Source organism: Pseudorca crassidens, chromosome 16 (genome assembly GCF_039906515.1).
Source record: "Pseudorca crassidens isolate mPseCra1 chromosome 16, mPseCra1.hap1, whole genome shotgun sequence".
NCBI lineage: Eukaryota > Metazoa > Chordata > Mammalia > Artiodactyla > Delphinidae > Pseudorca > Pseudorca crassidens.
Window position 1 is genome coordinate 48,645,029 of NC_090311.1, and position 21,147 is coordinate 48,666,175.

The 21,147-nt window shown below is 35.7% G+C and overlaps 1 protein-coding gene and 1 pseudogene across 4 annotated transcripts in view; one reads left to right on the forward strand and one right to left on the reverse strand.

Annotated features, from left to right (window-relative positions):
* The window catches only part of WAPL (WAPL cohesin release factor), a 75,791-nt gene extending 55,344 nt beyond the window's left edge, over nucleotides 1-20,447 (forward strand). For all 4 annotated transcript variants that reach the window (XM_067710320.1, XM_067710318.1, XM_067710319.1 and 1 more), the window contains 12 exons: nucleotides 347-458; nucleotides 2,649-2,876; nucleotides 6,003-6,114; nucleotides 6,492-6,589; nucleotides 7,304-7,380; nucleotides 10,165-10,340; nucleotides 11,045-11,160; nucleotides 11,534-11,698; nucleotides 14,944-15,151; nucleotides 15,896-15,984; nucleotides 19,428-19,523; nucleotides 19,855-20,447. In XM_067710320.1, the coding sequence (XP_067566421.1) occupies nucleotides 347-458; nucleotides 2,649-2,876; nucleotides 6,003-6,114; nucleotides 6,492-6,589; nucleotides 7,304-7,380; nucleotides 10,165-10,340; nucleotides 11,045-11,160; nucleotides 11,534-11,698; nucleotides 14,944-15,151; nucleotides 15,896-15,984; nucleotides 19,428-19,523; nucleotides 19,855-19,920 (1,543 nt within the window). In that variant the 3' untranslated portion in view covers nucleotides 19,921-20,447. The remainder of the gene's footprint in view (nucleotides 1-346; nucleotides 459-2,648; nucleotides 2,877-6,002; nucleotides 6,115-6,491; nucleotides 6,590-7,303; nucleotides 7,381-10,164; nucleotides 10,341-11,044; nucleotides 11,161-11,533; nucleotides 11,699-14,943; nucleotides 15,152-15,895; nucleotides 15,985-19,427; nucleotides 19,524-19,854) is intronic.
* Nucleotides 13,493-13,592, reverse strand: LOC137209534 (U6 spliceosomal RNA; annotated as a pseudogene).
* Nucleotides 20,448-21,147: the final 700 nt, after the last annotated feature.

A 21,147-nucleotide genomic window follows, 5' to 3' on the forward strand; every position in this document is an offset into this window, starting at 1 on the left:
TGAGTTATCCAGTCATTTGGAATATGTCCAATTAGATATTTATAATCTTTATGGATCAGAAGCATTTTGAAAGGTAGCTGAGATTTTTTGCTTTTCATTTAATGGTAGTAGTAATGTAAGGAAAACACTGAAGATGATCATGGGTTATTCATATTTTTTATATAGCATACCTAATCACATCAGTAAATTTTTAATAACTTGTTTTGCCCGTGTTTTTAATATTGTGATCTGCATGGGCAATGCTTTGACACACATACACCCCCACCCCTGAGCACCCTTTTGCTTATTTTGGTATTACGCAAATAAAAAAACTTCAGCCCCCTTAACCTAGTCTATTTTCTTCTAGTGTTATTAGCTTGGCTACTAAATGTGCCATGCCCAGTTTTCGAATGCACCTGAGAGCACATGGAATGGTAGCAATGGTCTTTAAAACCTTGGATGATTCCCAGCATCATCAGGTATTTAAGTTTCTGGGATTGAGAAGCATTATTTTAGAATTCTAGTTTATTTGGCTACTGAGAAATACCTTCAGGAGTTCCCTGGTGGTCCAGTGCTTAGGACGCTGAGCTTCCAATGCCAGGGGCCTGGGTTCGATCCCTGGTCAGGGAACTAAGATCCCACAAGCTGTGTGGCATGACCAAAATAGGAAAAAAAACCAACCTTCATTGGATATTCATCTGTAAATATTTCTCATTATGGGTTGAGTTAGTTTTATGTGCTAAATATTTAGAGCTTAATGCCAGAATTCTTGCTTAATAAATCATTTAAGATTATCTTCTCATGACATTTTTCCTCCTTAACTTGTCAGTATATCCTATTAACCATTATATAACATACCATACCATACCATACTGGATACTGTAGCTAACATACCATGCCATACTGGATATTTAATTCTGTAAGTACGGATTTCCTCAAATCAGAAAGTACTGGAAAAAAAATCTTTTACTAGTTTTTGATGATAATAGCATGAAAAAAAAGTTTTGATACTAATTTTTTTTTAGCATTCTGTCTGGATGTTGAATCCCACTGTGAAATGGAATCATATCCTCATTTTCATTATGACTTTGACACTTAAAAATAAAGCGTATTTACATATAAAAATCGGGTTTAACATTTTCAAAGTTAGAAAAAAATCATTATTAATCATCAATAGTGATATTTTGAGATGGCTTTATTATATTTTTGTTCAGGGAAATTATGTTCCAAGTGCAGATTAGGTGACATAATCTAATATTGAGTCTTCTGAAACTGAAATCAGTATACTTAACCCCGAGTGAGGATAACTCCATTACCAAGTTGTAGCAGGTACAAAACAATGAGGGAAAAGAGAACTAAGAATTAATTTGCTTTCTTATGCAGTTATGAGAGGACCAAGGCATTAATATGTGTTCTTAGGGGCAGTGGATCTCCTAAGTCCTGTACTGTGGCATCCTTATTTCCAAATATATTTTGCTGTGTAAGCATTTAATTAGTCACCTAGTCTGAATTTTGGGGATTCAAAGTTTAAATCTTTAGATAGTTAATTGTGTTTCTGTGCATTGAAATAAGTGTAAGATCAACTATACTTCAATAAAAATAAATACATATGTAGGAGGGAAAAAAAGTAATATCTCAAATGTTGGAATATTCAAACATAGACCTCTTTGTTATATTAATGCTTACCTATATCACCTTCAGTACTTGTAGATTTTATTATAAGCAGAGTGTGCTAACTACCAGATCTGAATGATTTTGAGAGCACATTATATTAATGATTTTAAAAAAATTACTTGGTTCAACCAGACCTGATAGGTTTATTTTAAAGAAATGAGTCTAAATACGTTTATTTGAGCATCCTAGTTTTATGTATTGACACAAACCCAGCTGTGTTTATTTTTACAAGAAAAAAATAAGTTTCTGATACAGATTTTAAAACACATTTACATTATTGATTTTGTTTTTGTTTTTTTTATTTTTTGGATGTGTTGGGTCTTCGTTGCTGCGCTTGGGCTTTCTGTAATTGCGGCGAGCGGGGGCTTCTCTTCTTTGCGGCACGTGGGCTTCTCATTTGCGGTGGCTTCTCTTGTTGTGGAGCATGGGCTGTAGGCGCGCGGGCTTCAGTAGTTATGCACAGGCTCAGTAGTTGTGGCACACGGACTTAGTTGCTCTGTGGCATGTGGGATCTTCCCAGACCAGGGCTCGAACCCGTGTGCCCTACACTGGCAGGCGGATTCTTAACCACTGCGCCACTAGTGAAGTCCCTACATTATTGATTTTAAATGGAAATTTGACTTTACTGTATCATAAAGGACAAAGAGTGAAGTGTATTGTAAAATAGGATTATATATCTGAAAAAAGGTTTTGTAAACTCTTCATTTAGCACAGAATGGCCAAAAACATGTAATTCCACTTAAATGCTTCTAGCTGTGGCGCGTTCATATAGGGAAGGTCTGTAGAAAGGAAAATCTTAAGCAGTGGTGCTTTATTTATGTATTTATTTAATTCACATTTCCCTAGAATATTTTAAGAGTGAGGTTTTCACTGAATAAAACATTTTCAAGGTTTCCAACATATGAACAAATGTCAAAATAGTCTTGTTTCCTGAAATTGTCACTAATTGCTTACATTAACTTTTTTTTTTTTTTTTTGCGGGGGGTCCGTTGAAGAATCTGTCCCTTTGTACAGCTGCCCTCATGTACATACTGAGTAGAGATCGTTTGAACATGGATCTTGATAGAGCTAGCCTAGATCTAATGATTCGACTTCTAGAACTGGAACAAGATGCTTCTTCAGCTAAGCTGCTGAATGAAAAAGACATGAACAAAATAAAAGAAAAAATTCGAAGGCTCTGTGAAACTGTACACAACAAGCACCTTGATCTAGAAAATATAACGGTGGGTTCCTTCCTTCTATTGTAAAATGAAAATTACTTTCAGAAAGTTTTTAATTTGTCACAGCAGCTGTATGACTTTGGACAAATCATTTAACCTCTTGGTTTACAATTTGGCAAATTCTTCTAAGGTTTAGCTCTGAGCATAATTCTGTTCCCTGCCTGAAATTCCTAAACTTGGCCCATTGGTATTTAGATTTCTTTTCCCAGTAAATTTTTTATTGTGTTTTGCCTAATCCTTCCCTTTTGAAAAAAATTTTTTTCCAGCGTAGAAACTACATTTAGGCTATTAGGAACTTCAGTTTTTAACCCTCTGTGGGTTTCAGGAATAAAGATTTAAAGGATCTTCAGAAAGAACCAGTTTCAATGAGCATTCATTTATTCCATAGTATCTTACGATGTCTGATTAACTGCTGCAAGGCACCAAGACTCGGAAGATTCCTAGGCACCTGCCCTTCTGTCAAGCAGTGTCCTTCATACTCAGGGTCATGGCCATGGCTACCCTTATGCTCAATACAACTCCCTAAGTTCAAGATGACTATGTTGCCTTTGGTTGATTTTAGTTCTACTTTCCTCTGGCTTTTTTTAACTTGTAGAATCCCCAAAGACTAGTAGGCCAGTAGAAGATGAATTGGCCTTGTCGTTTTGAAAAAATAAGATTATTTATATATACCTGACTTTCAGATATTTCCAACATCTGAACTATATAAACATTGATTTTTCGACTGCCCACTAAACTGACAACTGAAGACATTTGCCTCAGAAAATTACAGAATGCTTTGTGCTACCCACATATGAACTTAGGGTTATTGCTCTGTTTAGTTAAGGTAGAGTAGGGAATAGATTCAGGTAGAGTGGAGGGTTGAGGGGTAAAGCAAGTTAACATTAAAAAGCAGGATACAAAATTGACACGTATTCAGTACTTTCACTTATTAAAATTAGAAAATAGCTGTTATGTTCAAAGTGTGGCTAAACAATCTTTCTACCTCACCAAACTATTTGTATACTGCTTTTAAAATATATTCATAATTTTTATTTACTTTTAACAATTTTACAACATATACTAATTTTTAATGCTATAAAATAAATTTGAGCCTATAATTTTTATTTGCATAATGGAATAAATACAGCTTTTAAAAATTATTATTATTAGTTCATCTCCCATATTATTGAACATTTAGATTCTTTCCAGGCATTCGCTCTTAAATAACATGATGGGAAACTTGTTCATTGAATTTTCTCCATCTTTTGTGGAATTTATTAGGATGGTAAACACCAGATAATAACTTTGTTATACTGTGTTAAGTAGTTAACTCACATGATTAAAACCAGAACACACAGTTGCTAATATTAGGATGCCTGCCTCCCCCCACCCCAACTTCAGCTATTCTTGGATATTGTGTTTGTTTTAAATTTTAACAGTAGAATTGTTTCATACAGTGACTCTCTCCTACACATTAATTTTGTTTGTTTCGTTAATTGCTCAACCTCTTCCTTGAAATACATTGCTTCTCCTGATGTGCCATGGAAAGTTAATTTAAAACATTAATATTATAATATTAAAATATAATTCAAATAACTGAGAGCTCACAATTGCTGAATAGCATTCTGATTAGTGATTTGGTTCTGCTTTAATGCTTTGAGGACTATTCCAGTTTCAAATAAAATGTTTGAATTGTAGGCTATTACTAGCTTATTATATACTGAATATAGCCTAAAATATCAAACAGTCCTTTTTATGCCTATAGAAACAGTCAAGTCCCTTTTTTGCATAAAATCTTATGAGTCTTTGCTATATTAACATCAAATCTTCCTAAGCAAAGAAAGCCTCATTAGTCTTCAGTTTCACTTCTGTGACTCATGTGCTAACCTGCCTGTACCGATCTCATTACATTACTCTTTCAGGGACTTAGAATGAGAATTGAGCAAAATTTAATTTGTTTTTGTAGTGTTGAATTCTAGTTATATATTTGTCACCTTGGATATCAACCTTGTTCTTTATAAAGTATAGAGTAAAATCTATAAGGTACAGAATAAAATCTCTTCTAAATCAGTAATAGGAAGATTTTCACTGATAAGGTCTGTTTTTTGCATTTCTGAATATCTATTTTATATGCAGTTCCAAATAGGCCAGGAAGACTTAATGTAAACTTGGATCTTTCAAAGGAAAAAGCTTTGGGAAGATACCCAGGTCTTTTCAGCCTTGTTAACTAAAGCATTTCTTTTGTTACACTAACGTTCCTTTATTGCAACAGGAACCAAATTGCCCATTGTTGGTGAGTGGTTTTATGTTTTTTAAAAGAAATACAATAAAAAGTAAGATTAATAATTAAAGGCAAATAAAGAGAAGGAAAAACCGAAACTGGTTTATAAATATGGCTCTGACTGTTCTATGCTTCCTCTAGTGGTAGTCCTGAATCATTATTTATATATAATTTTGTCATGGTGGCCACATTATGTATATCTAAGCTGCTAATAACCCTGTAGTATAAAGTTTAAAACTGGTGAATCTGAAACCCTAAAAGTAACAAAGGATTTTTGTTCAGAATAGATAAGAAAATGTATAGAACAACAGGAAAAAGACAAGCAACTTTGCAAGAAAATAAGGAAAGAATATTTGACGGGACTTAACAGTAGAAGAAATACAGTTAACTGATAAATATATGAATACAAGCTCATTTGCTACAATTAGAAAAATGCAAAGTAAAGCAATAAGATACCAGTTTTTACCAACAGACAAAAATTTAGACACACCCACACCTTGTTCCTAGAGTATTACTTTTTACAGCCTTTGTGGTAAATTAATCCAACATATTGATTTGCAGTTAAAATACATGTACCCTTCAATTTGCCCTTGAGTCTTTATATGATGGTACCAGTATATATTTTATTGAACTGGCAAGTGATAGACTACTTTAAATAATGGATTTTCTCTGAAAACAACCCAATGGTTAAAAACATTTCTTCAGCTTAAGAATTTAAATGTTTAATTTTATTTAAAAAAGCATTTTCTGTATTACTGTGGGCTGGTAGCATGCAGTATGCGTTTTAAAAAAAGCAGTCTCTAGAAGTGTTGCCTCAGGGTTATTGCTAAGAGTCAGTATTCATTAATGGTGCTTTTGATTTTCAGACTGGGCATTTAGCTATGGAGACATTACTGTCCCTTACTTCTAAACGAGCCGGAGACTGGTTTAAAGAAGAACTACGGCTTTTGGGTGGTCTGGATCATATTGTAGATAAAGGTATGATATACACACACGTATAACATTTTTATATATTATTTGAAGCCTGCGGAAAATATTCTATTTATATACTTCAAAGAATAATTGCATCAGTTTGAAAAGGTCTGTTCCTTTTCGTAGCATCTTGAAAATCTCTTAACTTTTAAAGGAAAGGCCATTAACAGTTTGATATTGGGGAATTATGGAAATAAAATAATTATAATAAATCAGATTTTCGTAAATTTCAGCATCTCACACTATAAAACTTAGAATAAACAGTGTTCGGAGAGGTTCCAGCATATTCATAGCATGTGTACAGATGGCTTTTAATGTTAGTAAAGGGGGTAAGTATTGAAGTGGTGAGACATGCTAATTTATGTCCATTTCTTTTCTCCTAGTGAAAGAATGTGTGGATCATTTAAGTAAAGATGAAGATGAAGAGAAACTAGTAGCCTCATTATGGGGAGCAGAGAGATGTTTACGAGTCTTAGAAAGTGTAAGTATGGACAACTATTTGGAGAAAATTATTTAATCTTAAATGTGACTCTGTATGTGAGACTGTCATAGTTTATATTACATATCCCTAGAGTTTCACTTTTGTTAATCCAAATTGAAATTGTAACTGTAATGCAGTCTATTTGTTCTTTGACTTTTATGAATGACTTAACCCAGTTCAGTGTAGATTAGAATTTATTCTGCCGGTGAATTTCAGGATGCATAGACTGTGTGTTGACCAGACTGGATTAGCTAGGTACTTTATGAAACATCTATGGGAAAATAATCTAGTGTGAATGAAAAGTTCCTGGCACAGATGAAATTGAAATTGTTCCTTTTCTAGAGTGTCAGGTACATTTGATAAACAGATCTAATTTTTTAAAATTCTAAATGAATCTGCTTAAGTAGTTTAAAATATTAGTTTATTAAGTTAGTGATTGCTCTTTTCTGACATTTAAAGTGCTTGGTAGTTCATTACAGTGAATGTATAGTACAGAATATATTAATTATGAGCAAGCAATTATAAGAGTGGTGTTTACATTCTGTAAAAAAGCTATAGCTCTATTATTTTAAATTTAGAACATGTGGGTTGTTATTCCCTTAGATGACAAGGGCTAATTATGCCTCATCTTTATGTCTTTTAGAGCACTGTGTGTTGTGTGTGAATGAATGAATGTTATGGATTGCCACAAAACTTCAAAATTTTCCCTTTTAGGTAACAGTGCATAATCCAGAGAATCAAAGCTACTTGATAGCATATAAAGATTCACAACTCATTGTTTCATCAGCTAAGTAAGTTTTTCTGAAATGTCATGCTATTTATTTAAAGCATTTGGATTGACCATAAAGGAAGTGCCATTGTATCACCTTCCTCCATAAAGTACTTCTTTCTGTCAAGTTCTGTGAACCAGAAGTGGTGCAGTATAGTACAAAAGTTAGAGGAGTACAGATTCTGAAGCCAGAATAACTTGAGTTTGGATCCCAGCTTCAGAACTTCAGCCCTATAACCTTGGGCAAGAATACTTACAGGTTCGTCAGAAGGGGGGTAATAATTGTATCTACCCACCCAAGGTTGTTGTCGCAATAAAAAGAATTAGTATATGTTAATGTATCTTAAATTATATATGATATATATTTTAAATAATATTTTAATTCTAAAAATTTTTAAACTATCTTTTGTATATTGTATATCATATATATTATATACAATATATATTAAGGAGTTTTTATATATATATGTAAAGTCTAGAACAATGCTTGGCATATAGTAAGCACTAAGCATTAGTCCTTATTTTTATTGTAAATGAAGTTTACTAGCTGCTTTCTACTGTTTATTTATACCTGTTTCCCCAGATCTATATGTAGCTTCCTCCATTTCACACTCTCCACCCAACTTTCTTGACATTAGGCTAATGCTGTCACTCAGTGTGTGTAAAATTTCCAAGTATGTCTCCAGTCCTGGTTCTAGCTTATTACAGCAGCTTCTTCCTAATATGTCTATTTTAGTTTTTGATACCTCTGCCCTGGTACTCTGGCCTCTAGCCTCTCCAACATAATACCACAGGGGTTTAACTTTCCCCAGATTTCTGTCTTGTAAAAATAATCCCAAACTCCTAATCTCTGTGATCCCTTGTCTATGGATGTATGTTCAAAGTCCTTAGTAGAGTATCAAAGGTCCACTACAGCCTGACTCAAGTTTATCTGTTTTTTAAGTTCTTATTTTGGAGAATTTCAAACAGAGACAAAAGTAGACAATAGTTTGATAAACCCCAGTGTACACTTCATGCAGCTTGAATAATCATCAAATATTGGCCAGTCTTGTTTCCATGTATAACCCTATCCATTCCCCCCTCTACATTATTTTGGAGCAAATTACAGATTTCATCCATAAATACTTGAGTATATAATCTCTAAAAGAGGACTCTAAAAAATATAACCACAATACCATTTTCATCTCTTAAAAATTATTAATTGCTTAATATTATCATAAATCCAGTCAGTATTCAAATTTCCCAGTGTCTCAAATTTCTAATAGTCTCTAGTTCCCAATAGACTTGTTTTTAATCTGTAGGTTTCCCCTCCATCTCTTTAAATTTTGTATCACAGTTAGTATCCTTAAGGCATGTGTTGTTGTTTTGTTACCATGTTTTACCCTCCCTCACCAAAGAGTATTCTTGCAAGTTAAATCTATTTCTTATTTTTAAAACGTCTCCTGTATACTTCATGACCCCTGACAAATGGACTTCTAAAAGGAGGTTAGGAACCTTTGCGATTAGGAACTTGTGTCAGAAGAGCTGACACAAGTCTTAGAAGTGGCAGTAGACGTCAGAATTGGATGTTTGTGAAAGACTTTTTGAAACTTTCAGTAGAACCCTGATAAATGCAGGGATAGCATATTGAACGATTAAATGGTATACCCTTACTGTTCTCCCCTCACCTCCCAACAGATTTAGCTCAGTGCTACTTAAGGCAGTTAACAGTAACGGCATGGTAATTCTGGCGAACATCCTCAAACATCTAAACAAATTATTTTAGGTTAGACACGAACACCTTCCTCACTAGAGGATGTGTTTTAAGGAGCAGCTAGAGGGGGATTAGATATAGTACAGTTTTCTTTAAGGGTTTTGTGTGGTATATAATACATGAAGAATCAACTGACAGAGTCAGCTTACCTCATTCTCTCATAGACTTTTTTAAGTTAATGGACTTAGTGATTTAAAGAGAGTCTTGAGAAATACTAGACCCACTTAAAAATTACATTTCCTTGTTATTTTGGGTAGCATCTTGAGAGTCCTTGGATGTATCTGGTACCCTTGTATGTCTGCCAGGAGACATGTCAGTTAAATGACCTCATGTTAAAAAAAATGATTTGCTCTGATGTTTATGAAGTATTTAACATCCATTTACATAAGGTTATTATGCAATGTTAATATAAATAATATACTTTACTTGCTAAGAGCTTACATTCTAAAGGAAAAACATTAAATCAAATTCAGAAGTGTCCAGTGTTAGCTTTTAAAGGTTTTACCTTGTTTCGAGTGGGGTAGTGGTAGTTCTGTTATGTTGGAGAGATTGGTAAAATGGGGGACAGCTGTAGGTAGTATAGTTATAAACTTCTGCATTGACTTTATAATTTTAACTTTGCTTAGAAAAATTTATATTATCAGGTTTTCCCAAAATAAAATTGAGCACCTGGTGTGATATCAGACATGTTTGGTACATGACTGGATAGTTGATATAACTTTTGGGGTAGAAAAAAATTAATTTGGCAGCATTTATGACAGATTTATCTTTTTTCTTTGTATGTTTTAAAAATATTTATTTACTTATTTATTGGCTGCGTCGGGTCATAGTACTGGCACGCAGGATCTTTAGTTGCCGCATGCATGTGGGATCTAGTTCCCCGACCAGGGATTGAACCTGGGCCCTCTGCATTGGGAGCACGGAGTCTTACCCACTGGACCACCAGGGTGGTCCTTATGACAGATTTAAAACATTAAGGTCGAAGTAGGTAGAAATTCTTAGTGTAACTATTTTAGTTTAGCATAATAGTCTGTATTTTGTCTTCTCTTCAAGAGCATTACAGCATTGTGAAGAATTGATTAAGCAGTATAACCGTGCTGAGAACAGTATATGCTTACCTGACAGTAAGCCTCTGCCTCACCAGAATGTAACTAATCACGTGGGCAAAGCAGTGGAAGACTGCATGAGAGCCATCATTGGGGTGTTACTCAATTTAACTAATGATAATGGTAAGTCATATTTTCTACATATATTCTCAATGATAGATTGTATTACATGTTTAAGAAAGTTAATCCCCCCCCCCTTTTTTTTTACTCTTTTGTTTGTTTATTTTGGCTGTGTTGTGTCTTTGTTGTTGTGCATGGGCTCTCTCTAGTTGCGGTGAGCACGGGCTACGCTTGGTTGCAGTGTGTGGGCTTCTCATTGTGGTGGCCTCTCTCGTTGTGGAGCATGGGCTCCAGGTGTGCAGGCCTCAGTAGCTATGGTATGTGGGCTCAGCAGTTGTGGCTTGCGGGCTCTAGAGCACAGGCTTAGCACTTGTGGCACACGGGCTTAGTTGCTCTGCGGCATGTGGGATCTTCCTGGACCAGGGCTCGAACCCGTGTCCTCTGCATTGGCAGGCGGATTCCCAACCACTGTGCCACCAGGGAAGCCTCTCCCTTGTTTCTTGTCTTGATGTAGTGATTTTTAAATTGCCATCATGTAATTCACTTATTCATGTATAGATTTAACTGCTTTTAGGAGTTGATATTTTTAGAACCAGCTTGGTAGCTTGGCTCAGAAATATTATAATCAACGATGTATTTTAATAAAGGAATAGCTATACTTTTTTTTCAAGATACATGTTTTTAACTTTTAATATTCATGTTAATAAGTATTGGTTGTCATAAAGAATCAGTAACAATTTTCATACTCTTCCCATTCTCCATTTTAGAATGGGGCAGCACCAAAACAGGAGAACAGGATGGCTTGATTGGCACAGCGATGAACTGTGTGCTTCAGGTTCCAAAGTACCTACCTCAGGAGCAGAGATTTGATATTCGAGTGCTGGTGAGTTGAAGTGTGACTGTTTCAGAAATGAGTACTTGATCTATTAAGATAAAAACTTCATCTTAGTTTTGGATTTAAGAACCAGCTGTTTAATATGTTGTGGGTTTCAATTGATTCCTTATGAATATACCTCTTATTGTACAAAAGAGAGCTATGAAGGGCCCTGTGTAAAAATAAAAAGTATAAGAACTAAAAGTGGTGACTTTTAAAAGTGGTGAAATCTTTGTTTGGGAAGATCATATACTGGTTTTTAACCACTTTGTAGATGGTAGGGCACTGATTAGTTTTCTGGCTGCCAGTAAGAGTTATGTATATTGTGTTCATTTGCTTTTAATTCTTCCCTGTGGTAACATGCATGTTTTAATTTTTATAGGGTTTAGGTCTACTGATAAATCTAGTGGAGTATAGTGCTCGGAATCGGCACTGTCTTGTCAACATGGAAACATCGTGTTCTTTTGATTCTTCCTTCTGTAGTGGAGAAGGAGATGATAGTTTAAGGATAGCTGGACAAGTTCACGCAGTTCAGGCGTTAGTGCAGGTAAGCAACAATTTAAAACCTAACACTTTCAGTTTGTTGCATCTGTCCAATTTCTTGATCAGTTGCATCTTCTCTCTCCCCCCTCCCTTTCTCTAACTCTCACCAGTTCTGTGAGAGGTACACTGGGTTAGAATGTATACCATTACTTCTCTGCTGACTGTTTTCAACTACTATAATCACTTGTTAGACATTGTTAGCAAAAAGCAGAAACAAGGCATATTTGTTTATGAATCAAGGTAGATGATTAACAACAAATTAGGAATTAAGTTCTAGCGCTATCCTGGTTCAAGTCCTCCAGCATTTACTTACTGGTCTGATCTGTGCAACTAAATATTGGGACGTACTTTTCAAAGTATAATTTCCTGGCTTAGGAATTGTGTCAGAATATGTGTTTTAAAATTGATGTCTCCAACTCGCTCCACCCCAAAAACCGAACACTCCCTCTCCCCTCTATTTATACTCCCCCCCAAACCGTATGTGAGTTTTTGTTTTTTGACAATGCTGGGCATTACAGTTTTTACTTTTTGCCAGTTCCTAGCTACCTTTGTAATTTTCTTAAATGACAATTTGTACATGTTCACAAGTGATAGAGAACCATTCTTTTCATTTTTTTCTGAAGCCTTTGCTAACCTTTAATCCTTTCGGCCTTTTTGAAACTAGAAGTGCTTGAACTGTGTCTTGAGGTAATCTTCAACAACTTGGATCTTTTCCTGAGTCATAACTAGAAGCCCATCATTCTCTTTTCAAACATTTTGATCTCAGGACTTCTCTATACTCTTAACAATTATTGGGAACTCCAAAGAACTTTTGTTAATGTGTGCTTTATCTATTGATATTTACTAAATTAGAAATCAAAACAGAGAAAAGTGTAAAATACAGGCACTCATTCTATTAACCACTGGAGCAATAACATAATCACATAGCATGTAGATTCTGGAACACTCCACCATACAGTCATGAGAGAATGAAAGAAGTCAGTTGACCTTTTAATATTCTTATGAATGCAGTTTTGACTTCACCGACTCCCTGAAAGGATCTTGCGTTCCCCTAGGGATCCTTGAACCCAATTTTAAGAAATAATTGCTTTATATAAAGCTTAAATTTTATTTTCTTAAGGGTATTAAAGTTTACATACCACTCTTGTATATACTCAGCAAGTTTTTGAGATCTACTTGGCATTTAGTTTTCAGGTAGTTGTCATTAGTAACTTGGGATTTTCTCCAAATTGTATCAGCAAATATATGAAATGCTTTCTGTACATTCAACACCGTATCAGCACAGGGAAGTAAGTGAAGGCAAAAGATTTTAGTGTGTGTTCCCTTTCAGACTTTTTGGTGTATACTTCCATTGACAATTGTACTTCCATTGTTTGTTTTTAATTGAAGTATAGTTGATTTAAAACGTTGTGTTAATTTCTGCTGTACAGAAGAGTGACTCAGTTACATTCTTTTTCATATTCTTTTCCATTATCATATTCATACATTCTTTTTCATATTCTTTTCCATTATGGTTTATCCCAGAACACTGACTGTAGTTCCCTGTCCTGTACAGTAGGACCTGTTGTCCGCCCATTCTATATGTAATAGTTTGCATCTACTAACCGTAAACTCCCAGTCCATCCCTCCCCCACTCCCCTCCCCCTTGGCAACAAATCTGTCGCTGTATCTGTGGGTCTGTTTCTGCTTTGTAGATAGGTTCATTTGTGTCATATTTTAGATTCCACATATAAGTGGTATCATATGGTATTTTTTTCTTTGTGACTTAATTCACTTAGTATGATAATCTCTAGTTGTAAAAAGTATGGAACACTTCACGAATTTGTGTGTCATCCTTGTGCAGGCGCCAGGCTAATCTATTGTTCCAATTTTAGTATATGTGCTGCTGAAGTGAGCACTGTACTTTTTTTTTTTTAACATCTTTATTGGAGTATAATTGCTTTACAATGGTGTGTTTGTTTCTGCTTCATAACAAAGTGAATCAATTATACATATACAAATGTTCCCATATCTCTTCCCTCTTGCGTCTCCCTCCCTCCCACCCTCCCTATCCCACCCCTCTAGGTGGTCACAAAGCACCGAGCTGATCTCCCTGTGCTATGCAGATGCTTCCCACTAGCTATCTGTTTTATGTTTCCTAGTGTATATATGTCCATGCCACTCTCTCACTTTATCACAGCTTACCCTTCCCCCTCCCCATATCCTCAAGTCCATTCTCTAGTAGGTCTGTCTTTATTCCCGTCTTGCCCCTAGGTTCTTCATGACATTATTTTTTCCCCTTAGATTCCATATATATGTGTTAGCATACAGTATTTTTCTCTTTCAAAGACTTACTTCACTCTGTATGACAGACTCTAGGTCCATCCACCTCATTACAAATAGCTCAATTTCGTTTCTTTTTATGGCTGAGTAATATTCCATTGTATATATGTGCCACATCTTTATTCATTCATCTGTTGATGGGCACTTAGGTTGCTTCCATGTCCTGGCTATTGTAAATAGAGCTGCAATGATACATGACTCTTTTTGAATTATGGTTTTCTCAGGGTATATGCCCAGTAGTGGGATTGCTGGGTCGTATGGTAGTTCTATTTTTAGTTTTTTAAGGAACCTCCGTACTGCTCTCATAGTGGCTGTATCAATTTACATTCCCACCAACAGTGCAAGAGGGTTCCCTTTTCTCCACACCCGGTACTTCTATTGTTAATAATACTAGTTGAGATTCACTTCTGAGTCTTTCTCTGAAAACTGGCCTTTTACTTTCACTGGTTCTTGTTTATTTCTTTAAATTTCTTTTAAAGAAGCTATGTTGCTTTTCCCCAATACTATGTAGCTTTATTCAGTGTCCTTCCTTCCCTCCTTCCAGTTAATTTATCCAGGCTGCTTAGGTTTAAAGAATTTTTAACTCTTTTAATTTTAACCTTTAATTTGTAGTTTTTGCTTGAATTTCCTGTCAGTATTATCTAAATTAAGGGAAGGAGTTAAGATTTTCATTTTTAAAAACAATGTATGCATAAAAACAATGTATGCATCATCAGTAGATTGCACTTGATTGAACCCCAGTGGCATTTATATTTTTGTTTTGGCCTTCAGTTGGATGTAGAGTGAAGGCTTTTATTGATACCCTTTTTACCAAACAGCATGCTTCTTAGGGTTAGTGATGTTTAAAAGCAAATAGAGCCTTATATTTGGGTACATACATGTTGGTTGGTGATCCTTTTAATGATCTTCAAAAATGATGTTTATCAGCTATTCCTTGAGAGAGAGCGAGCAGCACAGTTGGCAGAAAGTAAAACAGATGAATTGATCAAAGATGCTCCCACCACTCAGCATGATAAGAGTGGAGAGTGGCAAGAAACAAGTGGAGAAATACAGTGGGTATCAACTGAAAAGACTGATGGTACAGAAGAGAAACATAAGAAGGAGGAGGACGATGAAGAACTTGACCTCAATAAAGGTATATTTATTTTGACTGGTGTATTAAAAAAAGTAATGTGGTTTTTTTCCTGTAAGACTTTCTTTTAATTCGTGTGTTGTAATAATCTTGCTATTTTATGGCCTCTCTAGTTCAGTGCAGACAAGCTTTGCTTTTTCATAGTTCTTCTTCCTTGGCTTCCTAGCAGTGAGGAAGGTATATGTGCAGTGTGGGGGAGGTTTGCTTTTCCTCCCTGGTTCGTTCTTTACTCATCTGTAAAGAGAAGCAGCCAAATAATATGACCTCTAAAGGTTTTAGAGTTTTGAAATTTTGCCCGTATTTTAAATTGGGTTGTCTTTTTTTGTTGTTGTTGAGTTTTAAGAATTCTGTGTATTTTAGAGACTTGACTCTTATCAAGTACATGATTTGCAGGTAAATTCGGTGAGTTGTCTTCACTGTTTTGATGGTGAAGCTTTAAATTTGATGAAGTCTAACTTAATCTGTTTTTTATGTTGTCACTTGTGGTTTTGGTGTTGTGTCTAAGAAACCATTTCCTAACCCAAGGTCACAAAGATTTAGTCCTGTGTTTTCTTCTGAAAGTTTTACGGTTTTAGCTTTTAATTAAGGTCCCTCTTCCACTTGTGTTATTTTTTTGTTAATTTGTGTGGATATCCCATCTTCCTAGCACCATTTATTGATGTTCAGCAGTTGGTTTCCTGGGGGCGTTTGTTTTCTTGTGGGCTTTTTTTTGGATGTGCTGTTACGGTTTTGTTTTAATACTTTCAGCCCTTCAGCATGCTGGCAAACACATGGAGGACTGCATTGTGGCCTCATACACAGCACTACTTCTCGGGTGTCTCTGCCAGGAGAGTCCAGTAAGTTCAGTGTTGTTTTATGTATCTTAAAAGGATTCCATTGCGATCACTTCACATCATTACCTAATTATTATTTATTTCCCCTCATGCTAAAAACATTTATATATTTGGTGAGCTTTAGAAGGTGCATTTCAAAGTAAGAGTATATTGGGTTTGATGAGTAAGTTCCAGATTGATGGAGGAATGATTTCACATGTCTTTGGTTGAAGTAAAAGAACATCATATAAAACCTGCACTCAGCTGACTTAAGGTGGAAAAGTCTAGCCTCAGTGATATCATCAAGGACTCATAATTTCTATTCTTAAACTCTGCTGTCCTCTGCATATTGTCTTATCCTTTGCTAGCTCTCTTCATGGCCCTATGCTGACTCTGGCTATGTGTCTCATCTAGTTAAATAATGTCCAGCAGAAGAACGTGGCCTCTTTGTTTCTTTGTAAGAGCAATGGTTTCTTTTCTCTAGGACCTCTCCACACCCACTGCAAAAAGTAGACTTCCCTTTACCTTGGCCAACATTAGCTCACATGATTTTGTTTGATCTACTCACTGGCCGGGAAAATGGGATTACTATGTGAGATTTAGATCATCATTATGTAACTATGAGAAGCATGTGAGTGTCTACACAATTGGGCTGGATCAGCACAAAAGTGGACAGGTTCTGGCTGTTCAGACAGTCTGCTTTAAAATCGGGGACATGTGGATTTTTTCTTTTTTTTTTTTAACATAAAGGCCCAGTAGAAGAGCCAAATTTTACAAAAAAAGGAGTTGTTTTTTTCCCTTACAAGCAAGGGCATTCAGGACGCAAGAAAGAGTGGAGATGTATTGTATAGGAGGATTAGAAGAACATAATTATGATATGAAGGGCTTCTATCAGCCTACCCTTATTTCCTCATTTTTGCCATTGAGTTTTCTGCATTGCCCTGTATCTGTCTTAAGTCCTGTGCATTTTTCTGAATCCTTCTTGTTCATCTCTTCCATATTTATATTATAGACAGCTCAGATCTAAATGCACAGTAGCCCACTTCGTTGTGGCCTTTGCTGGCACAGCTGCTTTCAGGATCAAGACCAGAGTTCTTACTGTGGCTCTGGAGTCTCTGCAAATCTTTATTCCTTTTCCTGAATCCTTCAGCTCAGCTCTTTTCCTTATTTCCTTAAAATCCGGAGATTAAGGACAAATGAGAAACACATACCAAGCAAAGGGAAGGAGGAAGACTCCCCCCTCGCCCCCTCAAAAGAAAAAAACAATGGCTATGCTATTTAAATTTAAAGATTTTTAGGTATTGTATTTTGTATACACCTGGTTTCAATCATGTTCTTTCTTAAATAATCATTCTTAAAATTAATTATCAGGTGTGATTTATTTAGGGCCATCTTTTTCCCATGTTAATAATTTCCTATTTGTCTATTTCTCTCCTGTCTCTAAAGAGATAAGTTCCTTAGGTTGTAAACAATATTGTGAATTCATAGAGCCCAGGATGTCTTTGTTGCCTTGGGAATCATTATGATTATAACCCCAAAGAGCTAGCTGATGCCACAAAATCTGAAAGAAACTGGTTTGCCCAATGTTTAAGTGGAGGAGAGACAAGAAAGCAGGTGGTTATATGCAGTTAAGTGCTGCTTTATGGTAAAGGACAACATGCTTAGGAAGCCCAGGAGACTCTGGTGTCATTTTCCATTACCCACTATACATCTTGGTGCATTGCAATGGTCAGTCTTCTCTCTGGTCTTTCTGTCCTTGCTGCTCTCGACACTCTCCATTCCTGAAATCCTGCACGCTGCCACCATAGCTGACTTCCTTAAGAGCACATCTGATCATGTAACTCCTCTCTCATCAGTCTTTCCTGACTCACCATCATTTAGGGAATGATGACTTTGTTTACTGTAAGACTCCAAACTTAAATGCTTCTCCAATTTTTCTTATTTTAAATTTTATTTTATTGAAGTATAGTTGATCCAATATTAAAATCTGTCATACCCTGTGGGTACTTTTTCTAAATTTCCCAAATAGGCCATGCCATTTCACACCTTTTCTTTTTATACCTGCTGCACACTATTTAAAAATAAATGCTCAGGGACTTCCCTGGTGGTCCAGTGGTAAAGAATCCACCTTTCAATGCAGGGGATACGGGTTCGATCCCTGGTCAGGGAACTAAGATCCCACATGCCATGCAGCGCGGCCAAAAAAAAAAATTGCTCAGGCTCTCCTTCCTATGCCTCAGCTACTTTTTATGTTGTATTCTGTAGTGTGTTGATTGATAGAAAAGGATTTGATTTGGGTTGTTGAGGGCTTTCACTCAAAATCTAGGATCTCATCATTTATTCTGAATGATAGAAGTACACTTTTCTATTGAGCACTCTTCATAGACAACATAGCCACTGTTCTTCCCACCACGGTGCTATCATGTCCCTTTCCTAGAAACTGGTTAAAGATGTCATTAAATCCAGCGTTCCTTTACCTCTGCAGTTAGTTACCATAGCTATTGCCCTTATAACATACTCTCCACTTTTCAGTATATTTAAAAAATATAAGTATTTTAAAGATTTTAGCTCCAAGATCTAACCCAGTAGCAGTTAAAGTTGGAAGGAGGGGATTGGTTGCAAATTTCCTAAGAGATAATATGTACTCTTTCCTCCCCTGCCTCCATCAACAAAAGTCAAATCGGAAGCTTCCCACTTCCTCCCCATCTTGTGGCCCAAAATTCGGGACAACATTTTTTTGTATGTGCTTTTTATTACAGGTGAGCCTCCTTAGAAGAGCTATGCTTAAAATGCTTAAAGCATTTAAAAAATATATTGAAATAAAACAGTTTTTAAAGCAGGCCATCTATTTTTCTTACAACAAATTGGTTTATATATAGTTTGGCTGCTTCTTGGTAATAATGGAGGGAAACATTTTAATCTTCTCTCCTGGCATTGCCTACATTTTCCTTCTCATAGATAATATTATATTATCTTTGGAAAGATACAGTTAATTCCTAGCCTACATAGGAACACTAAGAATTTTCTTTGATCTTTTTCTTTGTATTCCTAAGCAGCTTTTTGGATACATTCTAAGTCTGTACTCCTTCCCTCTCCCTCCATCTCCTTCCATCTCCACCACCCTTCACCCCCCCAACACACACATTCAACAGTGCATTTTGTTATTTCAGGCATCTTTCTGTGCATTTACAAAAGTAAACATGCACATGTTTCTTTGTAGCCTTTGTCAGCTTTACCTTTTTTCCTTTCTTTCTGAGAATGGGATAGAGTAGGGAATGGACACACACACTTACAGAATTAAGGAGTGTGGAAAAGGAAATCACATAGGTCCTTGAACTACTATCTACAAGGAGTTCAAGGACCTTGTAGAAGTTTGAAATAGGGTGTGTGTGCCAAAACCAACAACACAGTGCAAGGTTCAAGCTTATGGTTTGTGTCACCTGACCAATGTTTCCATGTTTCCTCAGATCAATGTGACCACTGTGCGTGAGTATCTGCCAGAAGGGGACTTTTCAATAATGACAGAGATGCTCAAAAAATTCCTGAGCTTCATGAATCTTACTGTAAGTGGCTTCTATTGCAGCTTCTGTGGTTTTAATTATGATACATTAATGACAGTAGAAATACAAATACTTGGCCATAGTGAATAGAAGCAAAAAAAAAGATTCTCTTAATAATTGTGTTCTGTTTCTTTAAGATAACTGAATTATTATGGCCAAATATATTGATACTGTATTATCAAAGCCACAATCTGTTTTGATTCATAGTGTTTGTTTGGTTTAGTAAAGCTAAAGAATTTAAGCTCTTATTCAATACTTTTGAAAATTTGATAAATATTAATTGTTACTTCCTCTCCCCCCCCCCACCCCCGACCTCAAATCCTCCCCTTTTCAGTGTGCTGTTGGAACCACAGGCCAGAAATCTATCTCTAGAGTGATTGAATACTTGGAACATTGCTAGCTGCTTTACCTTTGCTTCAGGTGCTCGGTAATGCTGGAGCTATTCTTAGACAAAGAAAAGTCACGAAAGAAGTCCTTGAAGATATACCAAGAACATTCATCAGTATCATTCATATGTGGATTTTTAAGGCCACCTGATTTCTTCTTCATCATGCATTCTGCATTTGCTAAATGACAGTTACTACATCAATCTGCAACTATCAAAAATGAGGGAAAAGGTTCAGGCTGTTAACAGTTCCACACAGTATTTAAACACACTTTGGCAGAATTTATACTCTCCCCTTGTTTTCTTGCTTTTATTCTGGGCAAGTTTTAAGGGGAAAATTTGTGCTGCTGTTAGTGCAACTGCTGTGTATGTTGAGCCACTGTTGTCATGCCAGCCAGGTGCAAAGGCAGCTTAGCTACTGAGGTATCGAATGTTCTGGGGACATTCTAGACAACAGCTTAGTTCCTTTTTCAGGCTCATTTGCTTTTGCTTTTTTGTTGAATGATTCCGATCGTAAATAAAGCTTTTAATAATTTTGTGAATTTTTTTTGTTGTTGTTCCCTGAACTACTGTCTATATTTAAAATTAGATGGAATCCAAAGACACAAGGGATTAATAGTATATTTTTTTATTCTTGATTTGGTTTGGGTTGTCAAAACTGTTTTTCACCTTTGAGACCATGACCATATTCATTATCATATCATAATGAGTCATAGCTATAGACGCAAGAAAACAAATAACAGTTTGAGGGAATATAAGATGATGTGCCCTGTTAAAAGGATGAAGCAAAATAGACAAACCCAGGGTAGTTTACCCTTAATGTTAGGGGAGGCTCTTGAAACATGATTAAGTTTTGAGGGAGAACTCTCTAGATATATTTTCTAATGTTCAGTACAGTAAATATAAGTAAGCTAAAACACCAATGTAGAATTCATGTTTCCAGATAACATGTATATTCTTCTATAAGAGTGACAGGATCAAATGCATAAACGCAAAGCCTTAAATTGTTGGTTTAGAGAAGATCCTTTTTTTCATTCAGATTCTTTTAGTTCATAGAACAGTGTGTTGTTTGGAACACACAAAACACATTTTATGTATTTAATTTCACAACACTGCAAATTTTTATTATATTAATTATTGTTCAGACCACTGGTTAATACATTTTTTCTTTTTTCTTGATCAGGCCTGAATACAGGCTTTCCAGAGATTTTGTTTAATACATTAAAATACCTTTCAGGTAGT